This window comes from Corvus cornix, chromosome 1A, assembly GCF_000738735.6.
Source record: "Corvus cornix cornix isolate S_Up_H32 chromosome 1A, ASM73873v5, whole genome shotgun sequence".
Lineage (NCBI taxonomy): Eukaryota > Metazoa > Chordata > Aves > Passeriformes > Corvidae > Corvus > Corvus cornix.
In genome coordinates this window covers 835007-861606 of record NC_047057.1, presented here as the reverse complement: position 1 = coordinate 861606, position 26600 = coordinate 835007, and the positions used below count along the sequence as shown (strand labels likewise).

Sequence of the window (26600 nt, the reverse complement as noted above, 5' to 3'; positions counted from 1 at the left end):
TGGCTGGCCCTGGATCCCTGGCAGTGCCCAAGGCCAGGCTGGAGCAACCTGGTCTATGGGAAGTGTCCCTGCTCATGACAGGAGGTGGAAGTGAACATTAAATTCCCTTCCAACCCAACCCATTCCATGGTTCTGTGATCTCCCATCTCTCACAGCTCCAGGGTATTTGTGCTTCAGCTGTAAGAACTGACTGTCAAAGTATTTCTCTCCTCTGGTGACAAACCCAAAGGAACTGGAGGCTGTTTGCTCTCCCTGTTTGCACAGCTGGTTTCTGGAGAGGATTTTATCCCTGTCTCTGCCCAGTGCAGATGTTTCTTCCCTCAAAGAAGAAGAGAGCATTGATTACATGTATTTATATTTATATCACTACCTGGACAGTGTTGTGAAACATGTCAAGAAAATGAACTATTTTCTTAGTCGTTTTGCTACACAAAGCAAAATCCAAAAGGCTTCAGAGAAGCCTTTCCAGACCTTCTCTGTCTGCACATCTGGAACTCACAACAGGGAGTTTAGGCAGCCTCTGGCCCCATCTCCCTGTGCTCAGCAGCACCCAAGGGGGGCAGGTCTTGTTGTCAAGAGAAGCTGTGGCTGCCCCTGGATCCCTGGAAGTGTCCAAGGCCAGGCTGGACAGGGCTTGGAGCAACCTGGGATAGTGGAAGGTGTCCCTGGAAAGTCCCTTCCAAACGTGTGGAAGTTAAGTCTGTGTTCCCTACAGTAACTGATGCTGCTTTGAATTTTCTGTGCTGCTCCTCTGAGCTCCAAATGTGCCCAGCCAGGGTTGAGTTCTGTTTCATTCTCGGTTTCCTTCTGCGTGGGATGTGAGAACTGAGGAATAAATGACCTGCAAATGAGAAGTTCCTGCTTGGGGGGAGAGGATCAGAAGTGGAAGTGAGGCTGTGGAGGGATTTACGTGTCTGAGAGGTGGTTTCAGTTCTGTTTCAGGTCCTGATCAGCAGCTCTTGTGTTGATGCCTTCAGTGCTTTTGGTGCCTGAAGGAATAAAAATAAGTGGATTAGGAAAGTAGAAAATGGAAGTAGTTTTATGTGAAGGCAAATTAAATAGCAAACGATTTTCTTCTTCCTCTCCTTTTTTTTTTTTTCCTTCATTCTTTCTATAATTCTGAATATACCCCTTAAGAAAGTGGATTCAAAGCTGTTGATGGCCAACATCAGTTTTCCAAAGAGGAATGTCACTGTTTTGAGGTGGTTTGGTAAAGTTTTGGGGCTCTTCCTGCATGTTCAGATCTGTTGGGGTTTGTGAGAAATTCATTTCCTCAACTGAGACGTCTCTTCTTCCTCAGGTAGTGGCTCCAATCCTTTCCAGCATCTGGAGAAGAGTGCTGTGCTTCAGGAGGTAGGAATTATCACAGGATAATGCTGTTTAGTTATTTATTTTTTCCTTCGGGAAGTGTGGCAGAATGATTGTGGGGAAACGTGAATGGCTAAATTCATATAAGTAATTAAAAATCTCAGAGAAAGTGCAAATAAATTAGCTTTATCTACAGCTAATGAGGGGGTTTTTTTTAGGGTAATTAGATGACACATGGCTTCTGTCTTCCATACGGACATGTGGCATCTCAGGGGGCTCTTCCTGAAGAAAAAATGTTGTATTTTGAGGTATTTTTGCCAGTTCCAGATGGCAAATTGAGTTGTTTGTGCTTTGTTCAGATTGCTGCAAACTACAGATGCAAGACCACATTCTCTGGGACACATATTTAGTACAAATAAAAATGACAAGCTGCTTGGCTGGAAACAAATTTGTTTAATTTCGATGTTGAAAGAGAAATAATTATTGCTGGGTTATATAAAAGCAGAATTTATGTTTCATTTCCAGGCACGGCTGTTCAATGAGACCCCTATAAACCCACGAAGATGCCTTCACATCCTTACCAAGATCCTGTACCTGCTGAACCAGGTAACTGGTAGGATTTCTCTCTATCCAGAACGAATATTCCTGAGAGCTTTTAGTGGGAAAGAAGTTTCCCACCTCTTCCTGTCACAGGGAAAACTCCTTGGGAAACGATTCCATCCCTGTGGAGGGCATTTAGAGTGGAGGCAATTGTGGATTCCGTGGGAAGGAAAGCGAGGAAGGGATGGTTTCTAACACGAGAAAGTCTCCAAGAAAAGATTCCTGGTGTGTGGGAGGGCATTAGAAAAGGGAGCTGAATAATGACTGCTTTTCCTCTCTGCTAATTCCAGGGTGAACACTTTGGAACCACGGAAGCCACGGAAGCTTTTTTTGCCATGACCAGATTGTTCCAGTCTAACGATGTAAGTACCTGGTGTTTGGCCTCTCCCTGCCTTTGTCTGGGCCTGCAGGAACTGCCAAACACTTGGATCTTGGGATGTGGGAGGCAAACACTTCACAGGAGGAGCTCTGGAGGCAATTCCTGGTTTGGAAACAAATGACTGAATAATAACGTGTGGTTACTTCTGTGGGTTGGTTTGGGGATGGAGGTGGGTTCTGAGTTAATTACTGGTATAAAAATGGGGATAATGACAAAGGCTGAATTTACAAATCAGTGTCACTTGATGATTGTTGCTTCCACTTACAAATCATCACCATCTGCTTGACTCAAAATAGAATTTAAAAGTTGCCTGCAGATCAAAGGCTGCTGTTCCCTAGAACAACTTCTGTTCATTGATCTCATCGAGGCAAGGGGTGAGAACACCCTAAAAATCATAGAATGGTTTGGGAATTGAATTTTGGAGTTCAACTTTGGGCTCAGCAGAATGTAAAGTCGTTCTGTGATCTCTTCTGCAGAGTACAAGAACTCAGAGCAGTGTGTTTCATGTGATGGGGCTCATTAATTTTGGTTAAAAATGGTTTGTTTGTTAGAGATTTGTCCATGGAAGCTGTTTAAAGATGAAACAAAATTTGTGGAAGTACAGAGTGTTTGGAATGCTTCTCATATCCACATTTTAGAAAGAGAGGGGTTTTTAAAATACAAATGTCAATTGTTTGCAAAGACTTAGTGTCAACACTCCCTGGGTGTTTCTATTTTTCTTTTACAGTAACAAAGTTATTTTTACAGCTTTTAACTGGTAGTTGTGAGGCTTCTGAGTACAGATGTGATGCATCACTTCTTTGATAATTAACGTGGATTTTTGTATTAGTTCTTACCAGTTTACAAAATATTTATGTCTTACTCTTCTGATTTGTTTGAGATCAAGGAGTTTGGCACTTATCCAGTTATCAAATGTAGTTTTACATTTATAACTTTGAATTGAAAAGAATTATCTTCTATTTAAAAGCTTATTCATCTTTTAAAGTGAAATATTTAATTTTTATGTTTATTTATCTTTTAAAACTTCTAACTGCCATTGAGTTTAATCTTTCTCTGCGCCGCATTTCCACAGCAAACCCTCAGAAGGATGTGTTACCTCACAATCAAAGAGATGGCCAATATCTCTGAGGATGTCATCATTGTCACGAGCAGGTGGGACACCCTCCAGAACCTGGGATCGGAGCTCTGGAAAAGGGGCTGCATCTCCCTGGGTTTGTTTTGGCTGCTACAGTGTTGAGGTTTTGTAAGGATACAGCAGTTCTGTGATACAGAGTATGTGCCACTCCCTGAAATGTTATTTTGTTCCCACTCTGATATTATACTTTGCTAAAAAAGCAGGAGAATTCAGTGTATCAGCTGGTTGTCACTTTGTTTTCTTGTGTTTGGGGTCGTTTTTTAAACATTCTTGCTGCTCCACGGACTTGTCGGAGCTTAGGCTGTGACTTCGCTGTCAGAGCAATTAAAGAAAAGCAGAGCAAAGCCCAGTTCGTTTTCCCAGCTGAATTCTCAAATTTTTTGACTTCAAAAATAGACATTGCAGCTGTTGCAAGAGCAAAAATTTGATCTGTGGTGTGTGCCAACAGCACTGATTGCTGAACAGCTTTAGAAATACATAAAATAAACCAAACTGAGCTTTGTTCACTATTTCTAAATCAAAATTTTGTGTAGAACAAACAGAAAGAGAATGGTTGAGCTAAACAAACCAGGCCCATGGCAAAGCAATACAGTGGACTGTGCATTTTATAGTTCTGTATTTCCCCAGATTTTGATGTTAATAACTCTCAAATTAAGCTGAGTATTAAGAAGTTGTCCCTAGCCAGAACTAGAGCTTAGCAGTTAATATCTAAATGAGGTGAATATCACAAAAAGAGTGAGACATGGGGATATTAAGGAAGTGTTAACAGGATGTTTTTGATGGTTTCAGTTTGACCAAAGACATGACAGGGAAGGAGGATGTCTATCGAGGCCCGGCCATCCGAGCTCTGTGCAGGATCACTGATGTGAGTACAAATTGTGCCGCTTTGTGGGAAAGGTGATGAGTGGGTTTAAAATCCCAAAACTGCTCTCTTGCAGGGTGTATTTTACAGTAGTCACGGGACTCTAGAGAGGGCTGCTCAGTTCCCTCTGCATTGGCAGGAGCTCTGTGGAGCTGGAGCACTGGGAATGTGCAGTTGGAATGTTTGGGAGCTCCAGTTTCTATCTGCGATTGCTCTGCTCGATGCCCTGTGCGTTGGCAGGAGCTCTGTGGGACTGGGAATGAGCAGTTGGAATGTTTGGGAGCTCACTTCTAATCTGGGATTGCTCTGTTCAATGCCCTGTGGAACTTCCAGGAGCTCTGTGGGGCTCTAGCATTGGGAATGTGCAGCTGGAAGGTTTGGGAGCTCCAGTTCCCATCTGGAATTGCTCTGCTTGATGCCATGCACTGGCAGGAGCTCTGTGGAGCTGGAGCACTGGGAATGTGCAGTTGGAAGATTTGGGAGCTCCTTTCTGATCTGAGATTGCTCTGCTTGTTGCCCTGGGCATTGGTAGGAGCTTGGTGGAGCTGGAAGATTTAGGAGCTCCAGTTCCCATCTGGAATTGCTCTGCTCAATGCCCTGTGCGTTGGCAGGAGCTCTGTGGAGCTGGAGCACTGGGAATGTGCAGCTGGAAGATTTGAGAGCTCCTTTCTGATCTGGGGTTGCTCTGCTCGATGCCCTGTGTGTTGGCAGGAGCTCTGTGGGACTGGAGCACTGGGAATGTGCAGTTGGAAGATTTGGGAGCTCCTTTCTGACTTGAGGTTGCTCTGCTCGATGCCCTGTGTGTTGGCAGGAGCTCTGTGGAGCTGGAGCACTGGGAATGTGCAGCTGGAAGATTTGGAAGCTCCAGTTTCTTTCTGGGATTGCTCTGCTCGATGCCCTGTGTGTTGGCAGGAGCTCTGTGGAGCTGGAGCACTGGGAATGTGCAGTTGGAAGATTTGGGAGCTCCTTTCTGATCTGGGGTTGCTCTGCTCGATGCCCTGTGTGTTGGCAGGAGCTCTGTGGGACTGGAGCACTGGGAATGTACAGTTGGAAGATTTGGAAGCTCCTTTCTGATCTGGGGTTGCTCTGCTGGTGACTTTGTCACTGAACCTTCAGGACCAGGCAGCTCAAACCCACGTCTGCCTTGCAGAATTAACTCAAGAATGTGGATTTTTGCCTTATGCTGCTTTTATACTCTTCCTCCAAAGTATCCATGCTTCCCTTTTTCCCTCTTTTTCCCCTCTTAGGGTACAATGCTACAAGCCATCGAGAGGTACATGAAACAGGCCATTGTGGACAAAGTCCCCAGCGTGTCCAGCTCTGCTCTGGTGTCTTCCTTGGTAAGTAAAGCAGAAGATTTTTGTAAATTTGGGGTTGTGTCCAGCTGGGAAGGTGAGTCTGCTGTGTTTGTTTTGTCCTTTCTCTGACATGACTCTTCATCTCACTGGAAAATAAGGGAAAAACAGAGTTTCCTTTCTCTCCTCAAATTCCTTCCTTAACATTTGAGTACATCAATCGTAACAATTTCTAGTGCAAAATGCTCATCATCTCTGCAGTCAGTGTAGAACATGAATTTATCTGGGGAGGGGCCATGAAATCACCTGCTAAAACTGCAAGTCAGGATTATTTCTGCTAATAGGCACCAGAAGGGCAAGATGAAGGAATCCACTCTGTTTTCCTCTCCCTTGTTTAGGAGAAAAGGCTGGGAAAGATCTCATTAGTTCATTTTTTTATCAATAGAAGTGGAAGCGTGGTAGTTTGAGACTGAGATGTAAGGAAAATCACAGTTTACAGGATAAAGACTGGCTGTGTTGGGAAATCTGTTGTGAGCTTGGCTCCAATGTCAATTTTTTTGCAGCACATGATGAAGATCAGCTATGACGTGGTCAAAAGGTGGATCAATGAAGCTCAGGAAGCAGCTTCTAGTGACAACATCATGGTACAGGTGTGTTTGAGGGTGGCTGGCCCTAAAAACACTTGGGGGGTTTAGTGAAATTCTGGGAGTTCTTAAGAAGACTTCAGAAAAAATACCTTCTTTTCATTTACTCTTTTAAAAGCAAGGATTGTGATTTGTGGGAAACAACTCGACTGTTTGAAAAAAATCATGAGTTTTACCATGATGCCAGCACAAGGTTGTTAATTATGAGCTGGCTCTGGAGTTCTCTTCCCTTCTCCTGCTAAATTTCTGATAGCTGGAATGCTGCTGCCTGTCCCACAGTGGTGGTTGCAGAAGGGCTTTGAATCTGAGTGCTCAAAAAGTTTGGGAAATTATCTCACTGCCTCCCAATGAGCATCTCTCAGCCTTCAGAAACTTTGCCAGATGCAAAAGGACCGCAAAGATGAACCCAAATATCAGTAACATCTCCCCAAGAGCAAAATTTCTGCACAGATATTCCAGACATTGGCGGAAATGGAATTATTCTGCCTGTTCAGAATATGGAATTATTCTGTCTGTTGCAGACTCATGATCAGAAAGATTCTGTAAAATCAGCATTGTTCTTGCCCACTTAGCAGCTTCATTAAGCCTTACAGTAAATCAGCTTTATGGGGGGGGGGGGGGGGGAACCCCCAAAAATAACTTGGCAAGGAACTAGAAATGTTCCTTTGTGCTTCCATCAGAAAGGCCTTGAGGGTTTTTGTGAGGTCAGCTGTCATTTCAGGGCCTTGGGATATCCTGGATGTGGAGTGCATTAGAAATGCAGACTGTGCAAAGTTGAAACCTTTGAAGTTATGATATTTAATGGGGGGGGGAAAAAAAAGGAAATAAATTAACTTTGTGGCTCTTTGGATCTTCAGGAATAGTTGAGAGTGGACAGAAAGGGGAAGGAAACGTTGCAGATCTTTGCAACTTGTCAGGAAACTCAGCTCAGTTGAGGTTAGAAGGTATTTCTGCCAGGAAAGAGCAATTTTTACCCCTCTTTGATGTCTTAACGTGGCTTTTCCAGCTGTACTCAGTGCCTGCCCCTCTGTTTCCCATTCCATAGTATCATGCTTTGGGGCTGCTCTATCACCTTAGGAAAAACGACCGCCTGGCTGTGTCCAAGATGCTGAATAAATTCACCAAATCTGGGCTGAAATCCCAGTTTGCCTACTGCATGCTGATCAGGATTGCAAGCAAACTCCTCAAGGAGTCTGAAGAGGGGTAAGTAAGAGGCAGAATTTGAAATACAAAAATCAATTAGGGTTTGGAAACAGCAGCGTTTTTTCAGTGTTTGTGGAAATCTCCACAGAGACAGAACTGTAGCTGTTGGGATAATGCTTGGCCTCGATCTTAAAGGGTTTTTCCAGCTTAAAAGATCTTGGGATTCTTGTGTTTGTAGCCATGAAAGTCCCCTGTTCGACTTCATCGAGAGCTGCCTGAGGAACAAGCATGAGATGGTGATTTATGAGGCTGCCTCTGCCATCATCCACCTGCCAAACTGCACGGCCAGGGAGCTGGCACCTGCTGTGTCAGGTTGGTCACAGCCCATTGTACCCCTGCAGCAGCTGAAACAAAGGGTAATAAAGAAATTGAGAGAAAATACAGCATAATTATAATACCCAAACCCTGAATTTTCTGATTGTCCCCACGTGAAAGGGCTTTTGGATGAGATCCTTTTTCCTTGTTTCATCCAGATAAATGGCAGTAGAGGTGGCACAGGGTGATACTTGTCTTTATCCAGCTGCAGGAAGTTGGGATGGGAGGGAATCATGGAATGGTTTGGGTTGGAAGAGACCTTAAAGATCATCCAGTGCCTGCCATGGGCAGGGACACCTTCCACTATCCCAGGCTGCTTCAAGCCTTGTCCAACCTGGCCTTGGACACTGCCAGGGATGGAACAACCACAGTTTCTCTGGGAAAATTCTCCTCCACCTGGAATATAGACCTGGAATGTAAAGGCAACTGTAGAACCCTCCTGTTACTGGTAATAGGATAAAAACCCAGGAGTTTATTTTTAACCTGCATGTGAAGCTCGTGATAAATTATGCATAGAGCTGCATGACTATTTATCAGTGTGTAGTTGAATGGAGATACATTAGACTTTCTGCTCTATTCCCTTTCTTTGAAAGAGGTCATCCTTTTGTTTTTTGGTTTGTTTTTTGTTCCCCAGTGTTACAACTTTTCTGCAGCTCTCCCAAACCTGTCCTGCGCTATGCAGCCGTCCGGACCCTTAATAAAGTGAGTGCTTTCAAAACCTCTGAATAAACTTCATTCTCTGAGTTCAGATGTAGCCAACAGTGCCTAATGATGTGTTACCTCAAGCAGAGCAGCTGCCCCTGTGATGACCTTATTTGGAATTCTTCCATGCTGGAGAATTGGCTTTTCCATGCCAGATCCCCTGGTGTGACAGAAATCTTTCTGCATTCGGGCTGCGTTTGCTGATTTCTGGACCACAGGGATATAACAAGCTGTAGTTAGATAATTTGTGAGCTTTCAGCTGGAAGGAAGCAGAATCCTGGATATTTAATGTTACAAAATCCACGTGAAGGAAATACTCTGATTGCAGAGCTGCAGAACACAACAGCAGCAATTTGTGACTGTCAAACCCATGAGCTGTAACTTAAAATTCGTTTAAAACGCTGAAACCAAAACCCTGAGCTCTGATTGCATCAAATGCTTTGAACTGCAGGATGCTCCTGCTCCCACATAATTTTGGAACTGCATTCCTTGCAGGTGGCCATGAAGCATCCATCTGCAGTCACTGCCTGCAACCTGGACCTGGAAAACCTCATCACTGACTCCAACCGGAGCATCGCCACCCTGGCCATCACCACGCTGCTGAAGACGGGCAGCGAGAGCAGCGTGGACAGGCTCATGAAACAGATCTCCTCCTTCGTGTCAGAAATATCAGATGAGTTTAAGGTGTGGCATTGGAGGCCTCTGCTCTTTCCAGCTGCAGGTTTTTCTCCCATTCTTGTTTTTTATCAAGCTTTTCCTGTCTGTTAATGCTTCGGTGATTTCGTGTGGTAGGGCGAAGTTCAGAAGGTGCAGTGCTCTGCTTTCCATCTTAAATATCCTAAAAAATTCCTCCCACCAGTCCAAGAAAGGAAAAATATCATTTGGTGGATTCCTGGCTCCTGTGCTCCTGCGCAATATCCTGCAAATCTTGTACTTCCTTCTGGTTGTTTTAGAGAGGAAAAAGGATTTTAATAGTTCTGATTGAATTTATATCACATTGGTCTAGGAAACTGTGAATTCTAAATTCCTACCATATCTGTAAGTTTTATAGTGACTAAACTGGTAATAAATTAGTTCAGGATGGTTCAGTTGTACCTGTTACATCATGAGGAGCACAGCAGGTCTCTGCAAAATCAGTCTGCTTAAAGTGGTCTTAAGTCCTTGTTTTTATGAGAAAAATGAGTATTAGATAAATTTGAAATTGCAGAGAGTTTTAATGACAGAATATGACAAGTTGAAATTGCATCATGATCATCCCTGGGCAGAAGGAAGGCAGATGAGGAGGCTTTTGAGTTAACATATTCCATCCTAAATTCCAGTCTCTCTGCCAGAGCCAGGTCTACCAGCACCCTGGCACAAAGTTGTTACATGCTGACCCCGAGAATCCACCACCTGATTTTTATCCTTGTACGTGGATTTAATCAATCAAGGTGACAACTTGAGATAGAAGCCTGTGTTTTTCCTAGGAAAACAAACACATGACCCCTGTCCTTCTGTGTTGTTCTGCAGGTTGTGGTTGTGCAGGCCATCAGTGCCCTGTGCCAGAAGTACCCTCGGAAGCACAGTGTCATGATGACCTTCCTCTCCAACATGCTCAGGGATGATGTACGTGTGACACTTGCTCTGGGGGGTGTTTTGGCAGATTTGAGCCTGCTTGGTGATGGGAAGGGTCTCTTCTGTCGGTGGGTGCACTGAAAGATGTGCTTGAGTGGGTCGGAGCTGTGTGAAATGCTCAGGATTTAGAGCTGAGGATGCTCAGATGTTGTGCCTTGATGGGTCAGGGGGCTGGGAATGCTCTGTGAGGTCATGCAGCGCACCTTTCCTTACCCCAATTTGTACAAATGATTGTTTTCTCCATGGCGAGCAGTCACTGAAGCATCAGGGAGCTGAGCCTCGCTCCGATCAGAGGGTCACTGTCCCTGATTTCCCTTTGCCAGGGTGGCTTTGAGTACAAGAGAGCCATTGTGGATTGTATAATCAGCATCATCGAGGAGAACCCTGAGAGCAAGGAGGCGGGCTTGGCTCACCTCTGCGAGTTCATCGAGGACTGCGAGCACACCGTGCTGGCCACCAAGATCCTGCACCTGCTGGGCAAGGAGGGCCCCAGGACACCGTCCCCGTCCAAGTACATCCGCTTCATCTTCAACAGGGTGGTGCTGGAGAACGAGGCTGTGAGGGCTGGTGAGTGCAGCTCCAGGGCTGGTGAGTGCAGCTCCAGGGCTGGTGAGTGCTGCTCCAGGGCTGGTGAGTGCAGCTCCAGTCCTGGAAGCTCCCATGGCTGAGAATTCCCAGGCTAAAAGTGGGTTTGGAGTATGGGGAGCGATGGTTCTTCCCCAGGCCCTGTGCAGAGCTGTGGAGGTGGTTTTACCCTGAGGTTGTTTCAACTCCTCACATCATCTTGGCGTCAGCACCTGGGCTTCAGAGCATAAATAATAGATTGGTTCTAGGCCCTTAGAGTGTCTGCTGGAATTCAAGATGTAATACATGAGGAGGGGACACTGCTGCTTCCCTATTTAATGTCATCGTCCTAAGTTTGTACTTCCTGAAACAGCTTCCTCTTCTTTCTGGGTGGGGATTTTCTCCAAGCTGGTGCCAAGCTGAAGTTCAGTTTGTTTGGAGAGGAAGCTCCAAGTGGTTGCTGAGGGGTTTGAGCTCCCTGCAAAGCCACTGGGTGTAGCCTGGCCCTGGTCACCACTGGGTGCTTGTGTGGAAAACAGATTTATCTGGAGTGGCAGCTGCTGCAAATGGCAGAAGGGCCAACAACTGGAATATTCCACAGATCTTAACAAATATCTCATGGAGAGCTCTCTCAGAACAGAGCTGCAGGGCTCTTAAGCTGATCTTGATCACAAAATTATTTCCATTTGGAAATACAGGAATCCATATCACTGAAAGGTTTATGGTGTGGAAGTGAAAGGGTCTGGAAATTGAAAATTCAGGGCTGTGAGAATGTGTTTGTGCAGAACTTGGGCCCCTCTGACACCTCCCTGTTCTCTCTGCAGCTGCTGTCAGTGCTTTGGCAAAGTTTGGGGCACAGAATGAGAATCTGCTTCCGAGTATCCTGGTGCTGCTCCAGAGGTGAGTGGGGATGGCTGGGCCTGCGCTGAGCCTGTGGTGACACAGAGCCCTCTGATTCCCTGGAAGCAGCCAGGGAAGGAAGATCAGACCTGGCTGGAACTTGCACTGAGGTTGTCAATGCCAGTTGAGGAGTGGGAAAATGCATGGCTGGAGGGAGCAGAGCACTGCTGGAGACAAGGAAGTGAGAGATGGGATTAGTCATGGAAACGAGATGGTAATTTGGTCTGAGAACATTGCTCAGGGGGTAATAAATCACAGAATCACTGACTGATTTGGGTTGGAGGGATCTTAAAGCTCATCCCATTCCACCCCTGCCATGGTGGAATCCTTCCAGTATCCCAGGCTGCTCCAAGCCACATCCAGCCTGGCCTTGGATCTTCCAGGGATCCATGGGCAGCCACAGCTGCCAAGGCCTCCCCATCCTCCCATTCAGGAGTTTCCTCCTCCCATCCAACCTAAATCTCTTTTAGTTTAAAATTGTTCCTCCTTGTCCTATCAATATCTGCCCATATAAAAACTCTCCCCCTACAGAGCTTTTCTACATGTGGGCATTTTTTACACCCCTTGAAGCAAGAAAATTCCTATCCAGGTTACTCATAAATAACTTTTGTGTTTCCAGAGCTGGGTGTTCCCATGTCACAGGTTCATGTCTCTTGCTAAGACATGTAGTGTTAATGATTTAATTGAAATTAAACCAACTCCTGTACTGTAGAAACACATTTTTACATAATTTGAAAAATCTCTTGAAGGAGCTCTGACTGTCATTGCAGTATCAAAGCCAGTTTTGGCAGTGCCATTTTGAGCTCAGCTCTCTGATGGCCAGAGCTGGCTGACCCCTGTCCCCTTGTCCCCAAACAGGTGCATGATGGACAGCGACGACGAGGTCCGGGACAGGGCAACGTTCTACCTGAATGTCCTGCAGCAGAGACAGCTGGCCCTGAATGCTGCCTACATTTTTAATGGTCAGTGAGAGAAAGGAAACCACTCTGAGCTGTTAATCCACATGTTTTTTTCTGGCCTTAGCACTTGCCTGCAAAGTGCTTATGGTGAGAGTGGTGGATTTAGCAAAATATGGGGAAGCATGGTCTGGGAAATGGAGACAGGAGTTTGAGCTGGGCTTGTCATTGATCCTTCCTTCATTTGGCATAAATTTTTTGATTTTTGCTCAGTCTTTTCCAATCCAAAACGAGGATGAGGGTGGATTATAACGACATTTTATGTCTGTAACTAAATATTCGTATGAGCAGAGAACTTAATTTTAATACATGTAAGATTCTTGAGAGTGAACTGTTTAGACTTGGCAACTTTGTGTCATCTTCAGAGCAGCTTTTTTTCTCCTCTGCCTGTTTGTGTTTCCTGTGGATCAGCCCTGCGTGGCACTGCCTGTGGCAGTTCCAGCTCTTAAAACTGAATTTTTCTGCCTTTCTCCTCTGCAGGGTTGACAGTCTCTGTTCCTGGGATGGAGAAAGCCCTGCACCAGTACACACTGGAGCCTTCAGAGAAACCCTTTGACATGAAAACAGTTCCCCTGGCTACAGCACCAATCTTTGAACAGAAAGCAGGTAACACCCAGGCTTCATGGAAATGGCCTGGAGGCAAGGCTTGAAGCCTTGGGGCTGCTCTTGTTGTGCTGATCTTGTTATCAGGGACAAGTCTGTACTTAATCAGGATTTATTGGTTCATAGCCTTTGGAAAAAAGCCATTCCAGGAGCGCTCAGTCACTTCCCTGGCTTTCTTCCACATCCTTGCACAATTCTTGAGTGTCTTGACTTAGCACAACCAGCTTTGGATTTGTTTTTTTGCTCCCTTCTCCTCCTCCTTCCATTTTTTTGCTGTCTCTTCGTGGCTAAGGTGTGGTTTATTCCTCATAACTCAGACTTCTTTTTTTCTACTTTCAATTCACTATTTCCACACCAAAAAAAAAAAAGGTGTTTCAGTGTGTGAGCAGCCAGGCTGGCAGTGGTTTGCAGCAGAATGTGTGGAACATTTAATGAATATAATTTAAGGAATATTTAGTGGAGATTTAATGGCATTTAAACCTTCTGCATGGCTTAGCTGAGACAGAGCACTAAGTCTTTGCTTTTTTCTCCACAGAGATTGCCCTGGTGACCAGCAAACCTGAGAAAGTGGCTCCGTCACGCCAGGATATATTTCAAGGTAGGAGAGAAGATCAGTGGCTCTGCAGAGCTACAGGAAAGCTGGAGAAGGACTTGGGACAAGGGCTGGAGGGACAGGAGCCAGGGAATGGCTTCCCAGTGCCAGAGGGCAGGGCTGGATGAGAGATTGGGAATTGGGAATTGCTGGCTGGGAGGGTGGGCAGGGGCTGAGCTGGAATTCCCAGAGAAGTTCCCTTGGTGAAGGGAAGGCTCCAGGGAGAGCTCAGAGCCCCTTGCAGGGCCTAAAGGGGCTCCAGGAGAGCTGCAGAGGGACTGGGGCCAAGGGCTGGAGGGACAGGACACAGGGAATGGCATCCCAGTGCCAGAGGGCAGGGCTGGATGGGAAATTGGGAAGGAATTCTTGGCTGGAGGCCCTGGCACAGGTTGTCCAGAGCAGCTGTGGCTGCCCTTGGATCTCTGGAAGTGTTCAAGGCCAGGCTGAACAGGATTTGGAGCAACCTGGGTTAGTGGAAGGTGTCCAGGGGGTGGAACTGGATTATCTTTAATATTGCTCCCAACCCAAACCATTCCTAGAGTCCATGAAGTGTTGGGATGATGGCAGGATCAGAGCCTGTCACTGTTGATCTTCTTTTCCTTCCTGCACAGAACAACTGGCAGCCATCCCAGAATTTAAGGGCCTGGGTCCTTTGTTCAAATCTTCAGAACCAGTGCAGCTCACAGAAGCAGAAACAGAGTATTTTGTTCGCTGCATCAAACACGTGTTCCCAAACCACATCGTTTTCCAGGTGAGGGAATTCACACCCTTTTCCCAGGGTGCAGCAGGATCTGCACATTGCTTGAAATGCAGTAATTTCGCTGCATGCCATGGAATATTTTTGGTGATTTGGGGGAAAAACTCTTGAAGTGTTTGCAAGTCCTTTTCCCCGTTTCCTGCTGCAGTTTGATTGCACAAACACCTTGAATGATCAGCTCTTGGAGAGAGTCACGGTGCAGATGGAGCCATCAGATGCTTATGATGTGATCTGCTGCATCCCAGCTCCCAGCCTGGCCTACAACCAGCCTGGAATGTGCTACACCCTGGTCAGGATCCCCCAGGATGACCCCACTGCAGGTGAGAAATTCTGCCCAACAAATCCCTCACGTAAAGGTTTGGGGAGAACACCAGGAGTTGGAGGTGTGGGATTTGGCTCATCCTGAGGTTCTTTGCTGTTTCTTTTCTGTGTGTCACAAGTGCTGGTTTTTAGCAGAATAATGGTTATAAATAATCAGTGGTGTTGGATGATGAAAAATGGGATGTTAAAGAGGATTGCAGAGCATGCAGGTAATGGAAACTTGGATTTACTGCCTGGGATCAATGAAAGGAGCACGTTTCAAACTGTGGATGTTTGGTAGTGTTTAAGAACTGAACCAGTAAAAGGAAAATGCAAATAGAATAAAAATGTTCTTAATTTGAGGCTTTAGAGAATTAGAAACAAGTACAAAATGTAGGAATGAGATTTTCTGGGGCATGAAACTTCCCTTTCTTTCCTTAGTCTCACTGAAACACCACTGGGTTTGCAGTTATTTACATGACTTAGCAGTGAAGTGGATTTGGAAGTTATTTTAATACCTGGGAAGATCAGAACTAATCTGAACTTGCTGAACTGTGGGTTTGGATCATATTCCATTTGTCAGAAATCCTTGTGGAATTCCTCCTGGTGGCTACTGCTGGATCTCATGGCAGCATTTGGAATCAGTGGCTTGTTACCCCTGGAACACTCCTGAGCTTCTCCTTTGGCCTTTATTTTCAAATCAAAGGGGAAAATGATATTCAAGTGCTCTGCCCCAGCCACATTCTGTATTCCTGCGGCAATACTGATGGATATTCCAGTCTCTTTTTGGGAATAGAGGGCTCCAGCAGAGGAATCTGCCCTAGTTATCCCAGATTTCTCTCTCTTCCAGTCACTTGTACCTTCAGCTGCACCATGAAGTTCACGGTGCGGGACTGCGACCCCAACACGGGGGTGCCAGACGAGGATGGGTATGAGGATGAATATGTGGTGAGTCCAGGATTTGTTCCCTTTTCCCATTGGCACTAATTTGGGATAAATGTGGCCGTTGGGTCACATTTCCTCTCAAACCTGAAATCAGTCCATGGCAGGTCTGCCTGAAACACCAAAATACTGTAAAATGTCATTTTTGGATCCTTCCCCAAAACTTCACTTCTGTCAGAAGTTTTAGTACCCTATGGAGAGTTTGTGGGATCAGACAGGAAGGGAGGAAGGAGTAACTTCCACTGTCTGTTTTCAGAATTGTGCCCCAATCTTTCCACCCCAAGCATTTGCATTTCTGTTAATTGTGTGGTCAGTGATGGGGATGAAAGCCAGATCCCAGGAGGTACTGGGGGGAAATAAAGGCTCCTTCTGGAGCCAGGCTGGGTGAGCTGGGAATGTTCCCCTGGAGAAAAGAAGGATCCAGGGAGAGCTGCGAGCCCCTTGCAGGGCCTAAAGGGGCTCCAGGAGAGCTGCAGAGGGACTGGGGCCAAGGCATGGAGGGACAGGAGGCAGGGAATGGCTTCCCAGTGCCAGAGGGCAGGGCTGGATGGGAGATTGGGAATTGGGAATTGCTGGCTGGGAGGGTGGGCAGGGGCTGGGCTGGAATTCCCAGAGCAGCTGGGGCTGCCCCTGGATCCCTGGCAGTGCCCAAGGCCAGGCTGGGCATTGGGGCTGGAGCAGCCTGGCACAGTGGGAGGTGTCCCTGCCCATGGCAGGGTGGCACTGTAGATGATCCTTAATGTCCCTTCCCACCCAAACCATTCTGGGATTCCCTGGATTCTGAGAAAGTCTCTCCATGGAAGCCCAGTAGGGGCTGTAAAGGGCTTTGGCCCATCTAGTGATTGCCTCATTTTCTGCTTTCCTTTAGTTTCACAGATGTTTTGTGTAAATATTTTTAAAGTTTCCACCGTAAATACTATTTTCCCTCTTTTTAGAAGCTGTGACTAAACAGTTCTCCTGGAATTAAAACCAGGAATTGTCTTGGCAAAATGCTGTGGGCTCTCTTTCCCTTTCCAAGGTGAGGATCATTTCCATAACTGGCCTGAAAATTTCCCTTTTTTTTCCTCCCAGTTGGAAGACTTGGAGGTGACAGTGTCTGATCATCTCCAGAAGGTTCTAAAACCCAACTTTGCAGCTGCCTGGGAAGAGGTGGGAGATGACTTTGAGAAAGAAGAAACCTTTGCACTCAGTTCCATTAAAACCCTGGATGGTAAGAGAATCCCTCGTTTATTGGTGACCCACCTGGGAAATCATGCTGGGATTTTATTTCGTGTCATAAATAATTACCTGGAATCATTTTCTCCTTCAATCTCTGAATGCAGAGGCTGTCAATAACATCATCAAGTTCCTGGGCATGCAGCCCTGTGAGAGGTCAGATAAAGTGCCAGAAAACAAAAATTCTCACACCCTCTACTTGGCTGGTAAGTGTTCCTGCTGCTGAACTCCAGGTTTCCATGGCCCCACAGATTTTTCTAAATGAAGGGAAATGGTTTAGGAGATCCTGCTGTTGTTTTGGGAGTTTTTTCTCTGTAGGAAATGGGGTTTTTTTTCTCTGTAGAAAAGTGAAGGGGACCCAGTGTGTTGAATGCAGCTGGTGCCAACTTGGAGCCCTCTGTTGTGGATGTGCTCAGGCCAAGCTCTGTGTCTCCTGGAATGAGGGAATTCTACCTGTGGGAATGGTGGAGAATCTCTGATTTGAGAACTTCCCAGAGCAGACAAATTCAATTCCTTGCCTGAGCTTATCTCAGAAGAGTGATTCTGGGAGCATCTTGTTCTCAAGTTCCTGTTGCTAAAGACACATCCTGAGTTGCTCTGCAGCACCCACAACTTCTTCTAGAATCATGGAATTGTTTAAGTTGGAAAAGCCCTCTGAGGTCATGGAGTCCAACCATTCCCAGCACTGCCAAGGCCACCACTGCCCATGTCCTCAAGTGCCACATCCACAGGGATTTGAAATCCAAACAGGGATGGGGACTCCAGCACTGCTCTGGGCAGCTGTGCCAGTGCCTGACCACCCTTTCCATGGAGAAATTTTCCCTAAAATCCACCCTGCCCCTGCCCTGGCCCAGCCTGAGGCCGTTCCCTCTCTCCTGTCCCTGTTCCCTGCGAGCAGAGCCCGACCCCCCCGGCTGCCCCCTCCTGTCAGGGACTTGTGCAGAGCCACAAGGTCCCCCCGGAGCCTCCTTTGCTCCAGCCTGAGCCCCTTTTCCAGCTCCCTCAGCCACTCCTGGGGCTCCAGCCCCTTCTCTGGACACACTCCAGCCCCTCCAGGTCTCTCCTGTCAGGAGCTGCCCCCAGGATTCCAGGTGGTACCTCAGCAGGGCCAGCACAGGGGACAGTCCCCCCACTGGGGCTGGCATAGCCCAGGTGCCATCAGCCTCTTACCCACCTGGGGATGTCCAGCCACTGTCAGCAGCACCCCCAGGGCCTTTCCCAGCTTTCCAACCCCTCTCCCCCAGCCTGGAGCATTCCATGGGGTTGTGACCCACGTGCAGAGCTGAAGACCAAACCTGCCTTGCCCTCAGCCGTTGTCCCTGGATCAGGACTGGATCCCTGAGCCTCTCCCAAAGTGACCTGTCCCTGTTGCTTTGTCCCAGGTGTGTACAGAGGTGGCTGTGACGTCCTGGTGAGGTCCAGGCTGGCACTGGGGGACGGTGTGACCATGCAGGTGACAGTCAGGAGCAAGGATGAGACGTCCGTCGATGTCATCCTGGCTTCCGTGGGCTGAGAGTTCCAGCACAGCAATTCCTGGAATTCCTCCTTTTCCTGGCTGTCCTTCTGCATGTAGTTTTTATTCCTCAATTTGGGAAATATTTTGTATGATGTTCCATTCGTGGCTGGCTGGTACTGAGCCATTCCCAAGTCCCTTCCCTCGTTGTCACTTACACATTCCCACCTAACTTATGGCATCTCTGGCCACTTGCAGTCAACCAGGGAAGATAAAAGATGCAGGGGGTGAGAAAATGGAATCAGATTTTTGTCAAAATTGCTTTTTATTAACAGAAAATAAACACTGGTTCAAGTGGTGGAATTCATATGAATTACTGTTAATAAAATAGAATTTTTTTGTTCTAATTCTGTCTGCTCCAGTACAGAAAAAATAGCCCATCGTGGCTGTTTATGAAGCAAAATCCTCTTATTCCTAAAGGGATGCTATTAAATTCCCAACATAAACAATTAAAACCCACCCCAAACCTCCAAATTTGCAATATTTTTGTGACTGTCTCTTCTTCCACACAGAAAAATCAATGTACAGAGAGAGATAAAACTCCATCTCTTGAGGCAGATTCAATTCTCTGAGCCTTATGTCAGGTAATACCAAACCCCAGGGCAGCCTTTTCCTGGGTTCAAATTGGGAAAAATCCCATATGGAAAACTGGGAAGGGAAGGGGATGGAGGGACCTGCTGATGAACTGGTGTTTCTTCCCAAGTCAGGGTGAGGATGGAAGGAAGGAACACGTTTAATGCTAATTTAAACCCCTGCCTCTCTAAATACAGAAGCTGGGCAAGAAGGGGAGTAGAGGGTTGGAAGAGCTGTCAGCATCCTGCTTTTCCCCTCATTTTTCCAGTGCTCCAAGGATTTAACTCTGTTTGGCAGCCCAGGATGAGGGTGTGAGTGCAGTGTTGGATGTGGGAGATAAAATCAAGGGGGTTTTTCCTGCCCCCAAAGCCTGACTCGGAAGCAGAGGGTCAGAACTGAGCTGCAGCAGCTCAGAAGGAGTTGATGAAATTCAGATAAGCATTCAGGAATCCCGTGGGATCCTCCAGCTGGGGGTAGTGGCTGATGTGGTCATCCAGCACGGACACTGTGGACATGGGAAGCACCTTCCTGGTGGAAAAATGGAGCAAGGCTGAAACACAGGAACTGCAGCACACTCAGCCCAATGGCACAGCCAGGCTTCTGCCCATTTTTGGGATAAAAAAAGCCTGGAGCAGCTGACCACTTCCGAGGGCTGGATTTCCTTCAGGGTAGTTTGGAGGGGGAGACTTCCTCAGGTACCAAATCTTCCCTCTGTGGTTTTAAAGTGGATCATGGGATCCACTGAAAATCCTGAGTTGGGTGCCTAAAATGTGGAAGCAACTTCCAAACTGCTCTGACTGAATCACCTGGCTGTGCAGGTCACAGTGGGAATTAAAAACAGCCTCCATGAGAATGGAATTGAGGGAATAGCCAGGCAAAATATCCCTTGGGATGAAGCCCCAGTTGCACATTCCCACTTTTGTCTTACTTGTAAAACTGGAGAAACTCCGGGTGTGGATTCACAGGGTCCAGGGGCCCGTAGATGAGATGCACTGCAAGGGAAGCACAGGCAGAGCTTTTCTAGCCATAAATTAATGGATTCATTAATTAGGACATCCCTAAATTAATGCCAAGGAGACCTGCAGGAGTGTTCCCTCCTCACAAAAAGCTTGGGAAGCTTCCAGTGGAACACTGAACCAACCAGCTCTGAACGGGCTCTCGCTGGTGTGCCCTGGGGTCAAGTTCAGCCTCCAAACCCCAAACTTTTCCCTGGTTACAACTTTTCGGGCTTGAAAAGCTCCTCAACTTCCCTGGAGCAGCACTTGGAGAACCAGCCATGAACCAGGGAATTACCTCTGCTGATAAACTGGATTTGAGCTCAGAGTAACAAGAGGCTGATGCCTGGAAGGAGCCAGCGCCTGGAAGTGAGGGAGGCAATTCCCAACAATCCCAATGAGCAAAAGGAATGGATTCCTACTCACGTGGGACCGAGGTAGACATCAAAGCCCCAACCCAGCGCTCTCTGTGCTTCTTTCTCTGGTTTATGTACTGCAAAATACTGAAGGAAAATTCGTTGTTATGCAGTGGGTGCTGCCCAGCCTGGAATTTGCTCCCGGGGCTGTGCAGTGAGATCCAGGTGGGATCTGCATCTCCCATGGGAAAACAGCACCACAGCATCATCCCTGGGCTCAGTGACTCCATTCTCCCAGTGGGAGAAGGGGAGACAAGGAACTGAACCTGTGGCCACCAGCCCAAGATCCTTCTAAAAGCCACAAACTGGAGAAAACAAAACTTCCAAACTCCCAAGCTGGAGATTTGGGACTGGGACTTCTGGGAATGGCCCAGAAGGTTCAAATCCAGAGGCAAATCTCTCCTGGGACAATGCTGGGGGATCTGCCACAGCTTTAGCTCCAGTCATTACCAAACCCTCCCCCCCCCGTCCCAAATCCAAGCCGTTGACTTCCAAAGAAGAAATCCCCAGGTTCCACATCTCCAGCCGTGTGCAGGCTCAGATCCAACTCCAACCTGCATTTCACTGCCTTGCACCATCCCAGAGAATCCCTGCTCCGACATCACCCCCAGCTCTTTCTTGGGATGCAGTGTTGATCCCAGACTCCAAAAGAAGCAGCTGGAAGTTCTGCAGAGCCTGGCTGAGCTCCAGGAACCTCGGAGCAGGGAATTGATGCCACCGTACCTGTCCATAACGAGATTCCCGTCGTTATTCCGCACTGCTGTCCACATATCCCAGTATTCCGCCTGCGAGGGCTGCGTGTAGGGCCCAAAAACTGCCCCGAGCCTGAAAAGAAAAGGAATTTGGAGCCACCTGGAAGCAGCTGTGTCAGGGGACCACTCAAAAACTACTCGAGGGCAAAAAATTCCAGCACTTTCAGTTTCCATGAGAAACTCCCAAGTGCTGAGATGTCCCACAAATAAGTGGGGATAAGTGTTGGATGGCCTCAAAGGGCTTGTTTTTTGGGGGGAAACAAAGAGGGTTTTTAACACTGCTAAAAATATCTGGTTATAAAAAAAGAAATCTGATTAATAAATTTGATAAATAAAATAAAAATAAAATAAATAAAAGTAAATAATAAAAAAGAAATCTGATTAATAAATTTGATAAATAAAAATTAATAAATGAAAAGAAATAACAAAAAGAAATCCGATTAATAAATTTGATACATAAAAAATTTTTTTAAAAATAAATAAAAGTAAATAAAACATAAATCTGATTAATAAATTTGATAAATATAAATAAATAAAAGTAAATAATAAAAAAATTTGAACAATAAATTTGATAAATAAAAAAAATAAATGAAAATAAATAATAAAAAAGAAATCTGATCAATAATTTTGATAAATAAAATAATAAAAGTACATAATAAAAAAGAAATCTGATTAATAAATTTGATAAAAAGTAAAAAAATAATAAAAGTAAATAATAAAAAAGAAATCTGATTAATAAATTTGATAAAATAATAAGTGAAAATAAATAATAAAAAAGAAATCCGATTAATAAATTTGATACATAAAAAAATTTTTAAAAAATAAATAAAAGTAAACAAACCATAAATCTGATTAATAAATTTGATAAATATAAACAAATAAAAGTAAATAATAAAAAAATTTGAATGATAAATTTGATAAATAAATTTAAAAATAAATGAAAATAAATAATAAAAAAGAAATCTGATCAATAAATTTGATAAATAAAATAATAAAAGTACATAATAAAAAAGAAATCTGATTAATAAATTTGATAAATAAAAAATAAAAATAAAATAATAAGTGAAAATAAAGAATAAAAAAGAAATCTGATTAATAAATTTGATAAATAAAAAATAAAAATAAAATAAATAAAAGTAAATGAAACATAAATCTGATTAATAATAAAATAAAAACAAAAATTAATAAGACATAAATCTGATTAATAAATTTGATACATAATAAAACAAATAATACAATAATCAATTTAAAATAATCTATAAAAAGAAATCTGATCAATAAATCTGCTTTTTAAAATAAACCAGATTATTATAAAATAAACCTGATTGTGCAGGGGTTTTGTTGCCTCTGTAATGTGTAATTCCAACGCTTGTGGGACAGGAGGGTTTCAGTGTCCAGGGAAAAGCTGTGGGCTTTATCATGAAGCTGAAGGGCTTGGCCAGTGTGCGGAGGGAACGGGCCAGGAGCTCAAGCCCACCTCTCCAGGGACAGTGCCAGGGAATGTTCTCCCCTGCCAAATCCCTGCCGCGCTGGCTCATGGAAGCACGGAATGGCTTGGGTTGAAAGGGAACTTCAGGATCATCCGGTGCCACCCCCTGCCGTGGCTGCTCCACCTCCCACCTTCCAGGCTGCTCCAACGTGGCTTTGGACACTTCCAGGGATCCAGGGGCAGCCACGGCTGCTCTGGGAATTCTATCCCAGAGTCTCCTCACCCTCCCAGCCAAGAATTCCTTCCAATGCCTGCCTTGCCCCTTTCCCACTTGGCTCACATCCTTATGGATCGTGCCCAGCACCCCCGAGACCCGACTCACCCTCCGGAGAAGAAAAAGAAGTTCATCAGCCGCAGGATGATGGGGGACAGCAACCCCCCATCCTTGAGGAGCTTGGGAAGAAGGGAAAAAGGAGACAGCACTACTTGCATCGGGCACATGGATAAATCCTGCCTCCATGGAGAGCTCTTGCCACGGCTCCCAGCCCAATCCAGCCCCTCAAAGTGTCCGTGGGGCCTCGGTGGTGCGACAGCAGCGCTCCAAGGGGGGTTTCTTTGGGATTTTGGGATTCAGTGTGACTAGAATGAGGAGCAGCTCACCTTCTGGATGAAGCGGGGGTAGTGTGTTTCAGGAAAAATCCCTGGAAGGACATCAAAGAACTGAGCTGGAACACGGGAAGTGTTTTGCTCCACATGTCCCAGTTTTTCCCCCTCCATGGTACCATGGAAGTGGCCCAGGGAACCCCAGGATTGATGCTCCTGGTTAATTACAGCACCTTGATTGCAATCCTTGGGATCCAGGTGACGGAGATCAGAAGGCCACCCCATCCCATGGATCCCCATCCCACGGATCCCCATCCCACGGATCCCCATTCCTCCCATCCCACCTGGTGCAAAGCTTACCTCCGTTGGATAAACAGAGGCTGTTGATCAGGATGCTTCCAGTTTTATTGTGCTCATACCTGGGGACAGCAGAGAAGAAGATGAAACACAACCAAACCTCTCCAGGCTCTGAGAAATGACCAACCACGAGGTCAAACCGTGGAGGATCATCTCCATTTCTTTTGGGAATTGGACGGATGGGAGCCTCGGATTTGCCCTGAGACACCTCAGGCACAAGGAAAAGGGGATTCTGCGCCACGTCCTTCCACTTATCTGCTGAGAATCATCTTGATGGAGACAACAAAGGGCAGGAGGGGTGGCGGGGACCTGTGGAGCAGCTCCTGGGCGACCGTGTCCCCGTAATCGTGGGACAGGAGGTTGATCCTCTGGTGCCGGAGCCCGAGGTGCCGCAGCAGCCCCTCCACGATGGTGGCCTGCTCGAAGATGGAGTAGCCATGGGGCCTCTGCAAAAGTGGGAGAGGGGCCCCAATGAGAGCCTGACCCACCAGGAGCCCGCAGATTCCGGAATAAACACTCCAAGGGAGGAATATGGGAATCTGGAATATGGAAGCCAGCAGCTTGTGACCCCAGACTCAGCAGTCGGGATGTCCTGTGATGTCCACAAGGCCATGGGAGCATTGTCCGTGCTCCAAAGGGGTCAAGGTGTGTTTTGGAGTTCCATCAAACCCAGCTGAAGGTCCACCACAAACCTTCCCCATCCCTTCCACTATAATAATGACTTATCCCTTTTCTAGAGGGAAATGGGAGGAGAAACTGGATGGCAGAACCCAATTTTCCAGAGTGCTGAGCTGAAAGGAACCATGAAAATCCTCGTCCCAGGGTACTCACAGGCTTGTCACTGAACCCAAATCCGAGGAAATCCAGGGCAATCACCCGGTGAAAGCGCTGGGTCAGCCCTTCCCAGATCTGGGAAGAGGAGAAATGCATTAACAAAGCATCCAGTGGGAGCAGAGGATGGAAACATCTGCAGTGATGAGCAGTCATGGATGGACATGCTCCTCTCCACCGCCCCAGGAGAACATTCCAGCTCCAAGGAAACAGCAGGAAGTCAAAATTTCCCACTAAACAGCAAGACCATCCCCAGAAAAGCCAAGGAATAGCTGTGGGTGATTTCCTCACGCTTTGAGCTGGACTGTGGGAAAGGGTGATGCGAGAAGAGTTTGGATCCCATGCTGGGAGAGGAACAAGGTGATATCCTGGAGCATGGTGGAATCCCAAGGAAAAATCTGGGGAATTCTCCTCTGGAGCATGGCCCACCCCAGGCTGACTCCCTGCTGTCCTGCCTGCTCATCCCCAGGAGCTGCAAATCCTGGCATTTACTGCCAGATTCCAACCCCCTCACCTTGCTCCAGTCGTAGCTGGACGTTGGGAAGCCGTGGAGGAGCACCACAATGTCGGAGCTGCCAACGGCGCCGCTGGAATCTGCTGAGGGAACGGGACACCTCAGGAGCAGCTTTTCCCAAAATTCCTCCCTCCTGGGAGAGGCATTGCCGCTCATCCCACTGGGAATCCACCCACCCGTGGGGCACCTCTCCCCCTGCTCCCCAAAACCCAGGATGGGTTTGATTCCCACTGCAGCTTCGCAGTGGTTCTCTTCAGAAACCTCACTGGTTCCGTGATGAATCCAGGGATTTAATTAGCCCACATTAATTCCAGCAACCTCTACATTGCTGCAAGAAGGGTTTCCAGTGTCTTCTCCTTGCTGGGATCCATCAGAGGCTCTTGGGATCCTTCCCACCAAGGTACAAGAACCATTTAACCCCAGTTAAAATGTTCTGATCCATCCCTGCCAGATCCAGGCAGCGGCTCCTCTTGGAGGCCTTTGCAAGGGATTTGTCACCACCTTGCCCAGGTTTTTGGGAATGTCCCCATGGCCACCACGGGATGATCCCGTCCCCAGGGCTCCGTCACCTCTGTAGAAGATGTTCAGGTCCTTGTAGGTGAAGAAGCTTCCGGAGGATTTCCAGGAGCGGAGCGCCGGGGAGAGCTGGGGGGGCGGGATGTGCAGGTAGACGGCGAGGAGGGGCACGCCCAGCAGCCCCACCTGCACCCACCACTCCTTCATCCTGCAGGACACAGCCGGGACACCGGGATTCACTCCGGAACTCCCGCATTCCCCTAAAGCTCCCCAGGTCCCCCGAAACCATTTCCATGTCCCCAAAACTCCCCCATTCCCATAACCCACCTCCATGTCCCCAAAACTCCCCCATTCCCATAACCCACCTCCATGTCCCCAAAACTGCCCTATTCCCATAACCCACCTCCATGTCCCCAAAACTCCCCCATTCCCATAACCCACCCTCATGTCCCCAAAACTCCCCCATTCCCATAACCCACCCTCATGTCCCCAAAACTCCCCTATTCCCATAACCCACCCTCATGTCCCCAAAACTCCCCCATTCCCATAACCTGCACATCCCCAGGGTGGCAGAACCAGCAAAGGTTTGGGGTCTGAGAGTGGACGTGGGTCTCATTTGGGGTCTGAGGGCGATTGTGGGTCCATTTGGGGTTTGAGGGGGGGAACACGGGGTTATTGGGAGGCTGGAGGGGGGATGTGGATCCATAAAGGGTCTGAAGGGGGGTTATGGACCCATGGGGTTCTGTGCGGGTCACGGGCTCATTGGGGTCTGGGGGAGCGTGACCCCAACGTGGTTCAGGGAGCCAATGGAAGTCAAAGGGAGGGGACACACCACAAAAGCCCCGCCCCCGAGCCACACCCCTCTATGAGCCACGCCCATCGGAGCCCCGCCCCCGGACCCCCACCCCGTCTCCCCTCAGGCCACGCCCCCTCCCTGAGCGCGCGCCCGGCGGGGGGCGTGGCCGCGGGCGCGCGCGCGCCTCTCTCACCTGCGCTCAGGTGCTCCCGCGGGCGCGCGCCGCCATCGCGCTCTCCCGGCGGGGCGGGGCGGGGCGGGGAGGCGCGGCCACCGCCCCGCGCATGCGCATCTCCCACCCTCCCCTTCCCCGCCGCTTCCCGCCCGCCGCGTCCCTCCCGTTGCCGGGCGACGCGCGCCCTTCCCCGTGCGCGGCCTCTGATTGGCTGCGGGCGCGGCGGGCGGCCAATGGCGGAGGG

General features: G+C 47.3%; 2 protein-coding genes across 5 annotated transcripts; one reads left to right on the top strand and one right to left on the bottom strand.

Annotated features, from left to right (window-relative positions):
• Positions 1 to 1248: 1248 nt before the first annotated feature.
• On the top strand, positions 1249 to 18712 carry COPG2 (COPI coat complex subunit gamma 2). Of its 2 annotated transcripts, none has more exons than XM_039571190.1 (23): positions 1249 to 1353; positions 1834 to 1914; positions 2199 to 2270; positions 3360 to 3439; positions 4212 to 4287; positions 5532 to 5624; positions 6143 to 6229; positions 7269 to 7426; positions 7605 to 7738; positions 8376 to 8443; positions 8939 to 9127; positions 9953 to 10048; positions 10381 to 10624; positions 11446 to 11521; positions 12380 to 12483; positions 12958 to 13083; positions 13616 to 13678; positions 14284 to 14423; positions 14578 to 14749; positions 15580 to 15677; positions 16743 to 16881; positions 16994 to 17092; positions 18269 to 18712. In XM_039571190.1, exons 3-23 carry the CDS (start codon positions 2244 to 2246, stop codon positions 18397 to 18399), a joined length of 2400 nt encoding a protein of 799 aa, XP_039427124.1. In that variant the 5' UTR covers positions 1249 to 1353; positions 1834 to 1914; positions 2199 to 2243; the 3' UTR covers positions 18400 to 18712. The 2 variants fall into 2 exon arrangements, with proteins under 2 accessions (XP_039427124.1, XP_020440680.1); XM_020585091.2 differs by having other exon boundaries at positions 1296 to 1353; positions 1814 to 1914.
• Positions 18641 to 26445, bottom strand: MEST. Of its 3 annotated transcripts, none has more exons than XM_039571191.1 (13): positions 26375 to 26433; positions 25937 to 26008; positions 25439 to 25593; positions 24870 to 24949; positions 24356 to 24433; positions 23780 to 23970; positions 23528 to 23586; positions 23225 to 23265; positions 22947 to 23017; positions 21107 to 21208; positions 20394 to 20470; positions 19901 to 19964; positions 18641 to 19500 (listed from the first exon to the last, which is right to left on the bottom strand). In XM_039571191.1, exons 2-13 carry the CDS (start codon positions 25999 to 26001, stop codon positions 19383 to 19385), a joined length of 1101 nt encoding a protein of 366 aa, XP_039427125.1. In that variant the 5' UTR covers positions 26002 to 26008; positions 26375 to 26433; the 3' UTR covers positions 18641 to 19382. The 3 variants fall into 3 exon arrangements, with proteins under 3 accessions (XP_039427125.1, XP_039427126.1, XP_039427127.1); XM_039571192.1 differs by having other exon boundaries at positions 23834 to 23970; positions 26375 to 26430; XM_039571193.1 differs by lacking the exon at positions 25937 to 26008 and having other exon boundaries at positions 26375 to 26445.
• Between the last annotated feature and the right edge of the window lie 155 nt (positions 26446 to 26600).

Coding starts and splice junctions, on each gene's coding strand:
- MEST (XM_039571191.1), bottom strand. CDS start 26,001: ATGAGACCCACGTCCACTCTCAGACCCCAAACCTTTGCTGGTTCTGCC. Junction 24,950..25,438: donor CCTGAACATCTTCTACAGAG/GTGACGGAGCCC, acceptor TTCCCTCAGCAG/ATTCCAGCGGCGCCGTTGGC. Junction 24,434..24,869: donor CCAGCTACGACTGGAGCAAG/GTGAGGGGGTTG, acceptor TCCTCTTCCCAG/ATCTGGGAAGGGCTGACCCA.
- COPG2 (XM_020585091.2), top strand. CDS start 1,819: ATGTTTCATTTCCAGGCACGGCTGTTCAATGAGACCCCTATAAACCCA. Junction 4,288..5,531: donor CTCTGTGCAGGATCACTGAT/GTGAGTACAAAT, acceptor TTCCCCTCTTAG/GGTACAATGCTACAAGCCAT. Junction 6,230..7,268: donor GTGACAACATCATGGTACAG/GTGTGTTTGAGG, acceptor CCCATTCCATAG/TATCATGCTTTGGGGCTGCT.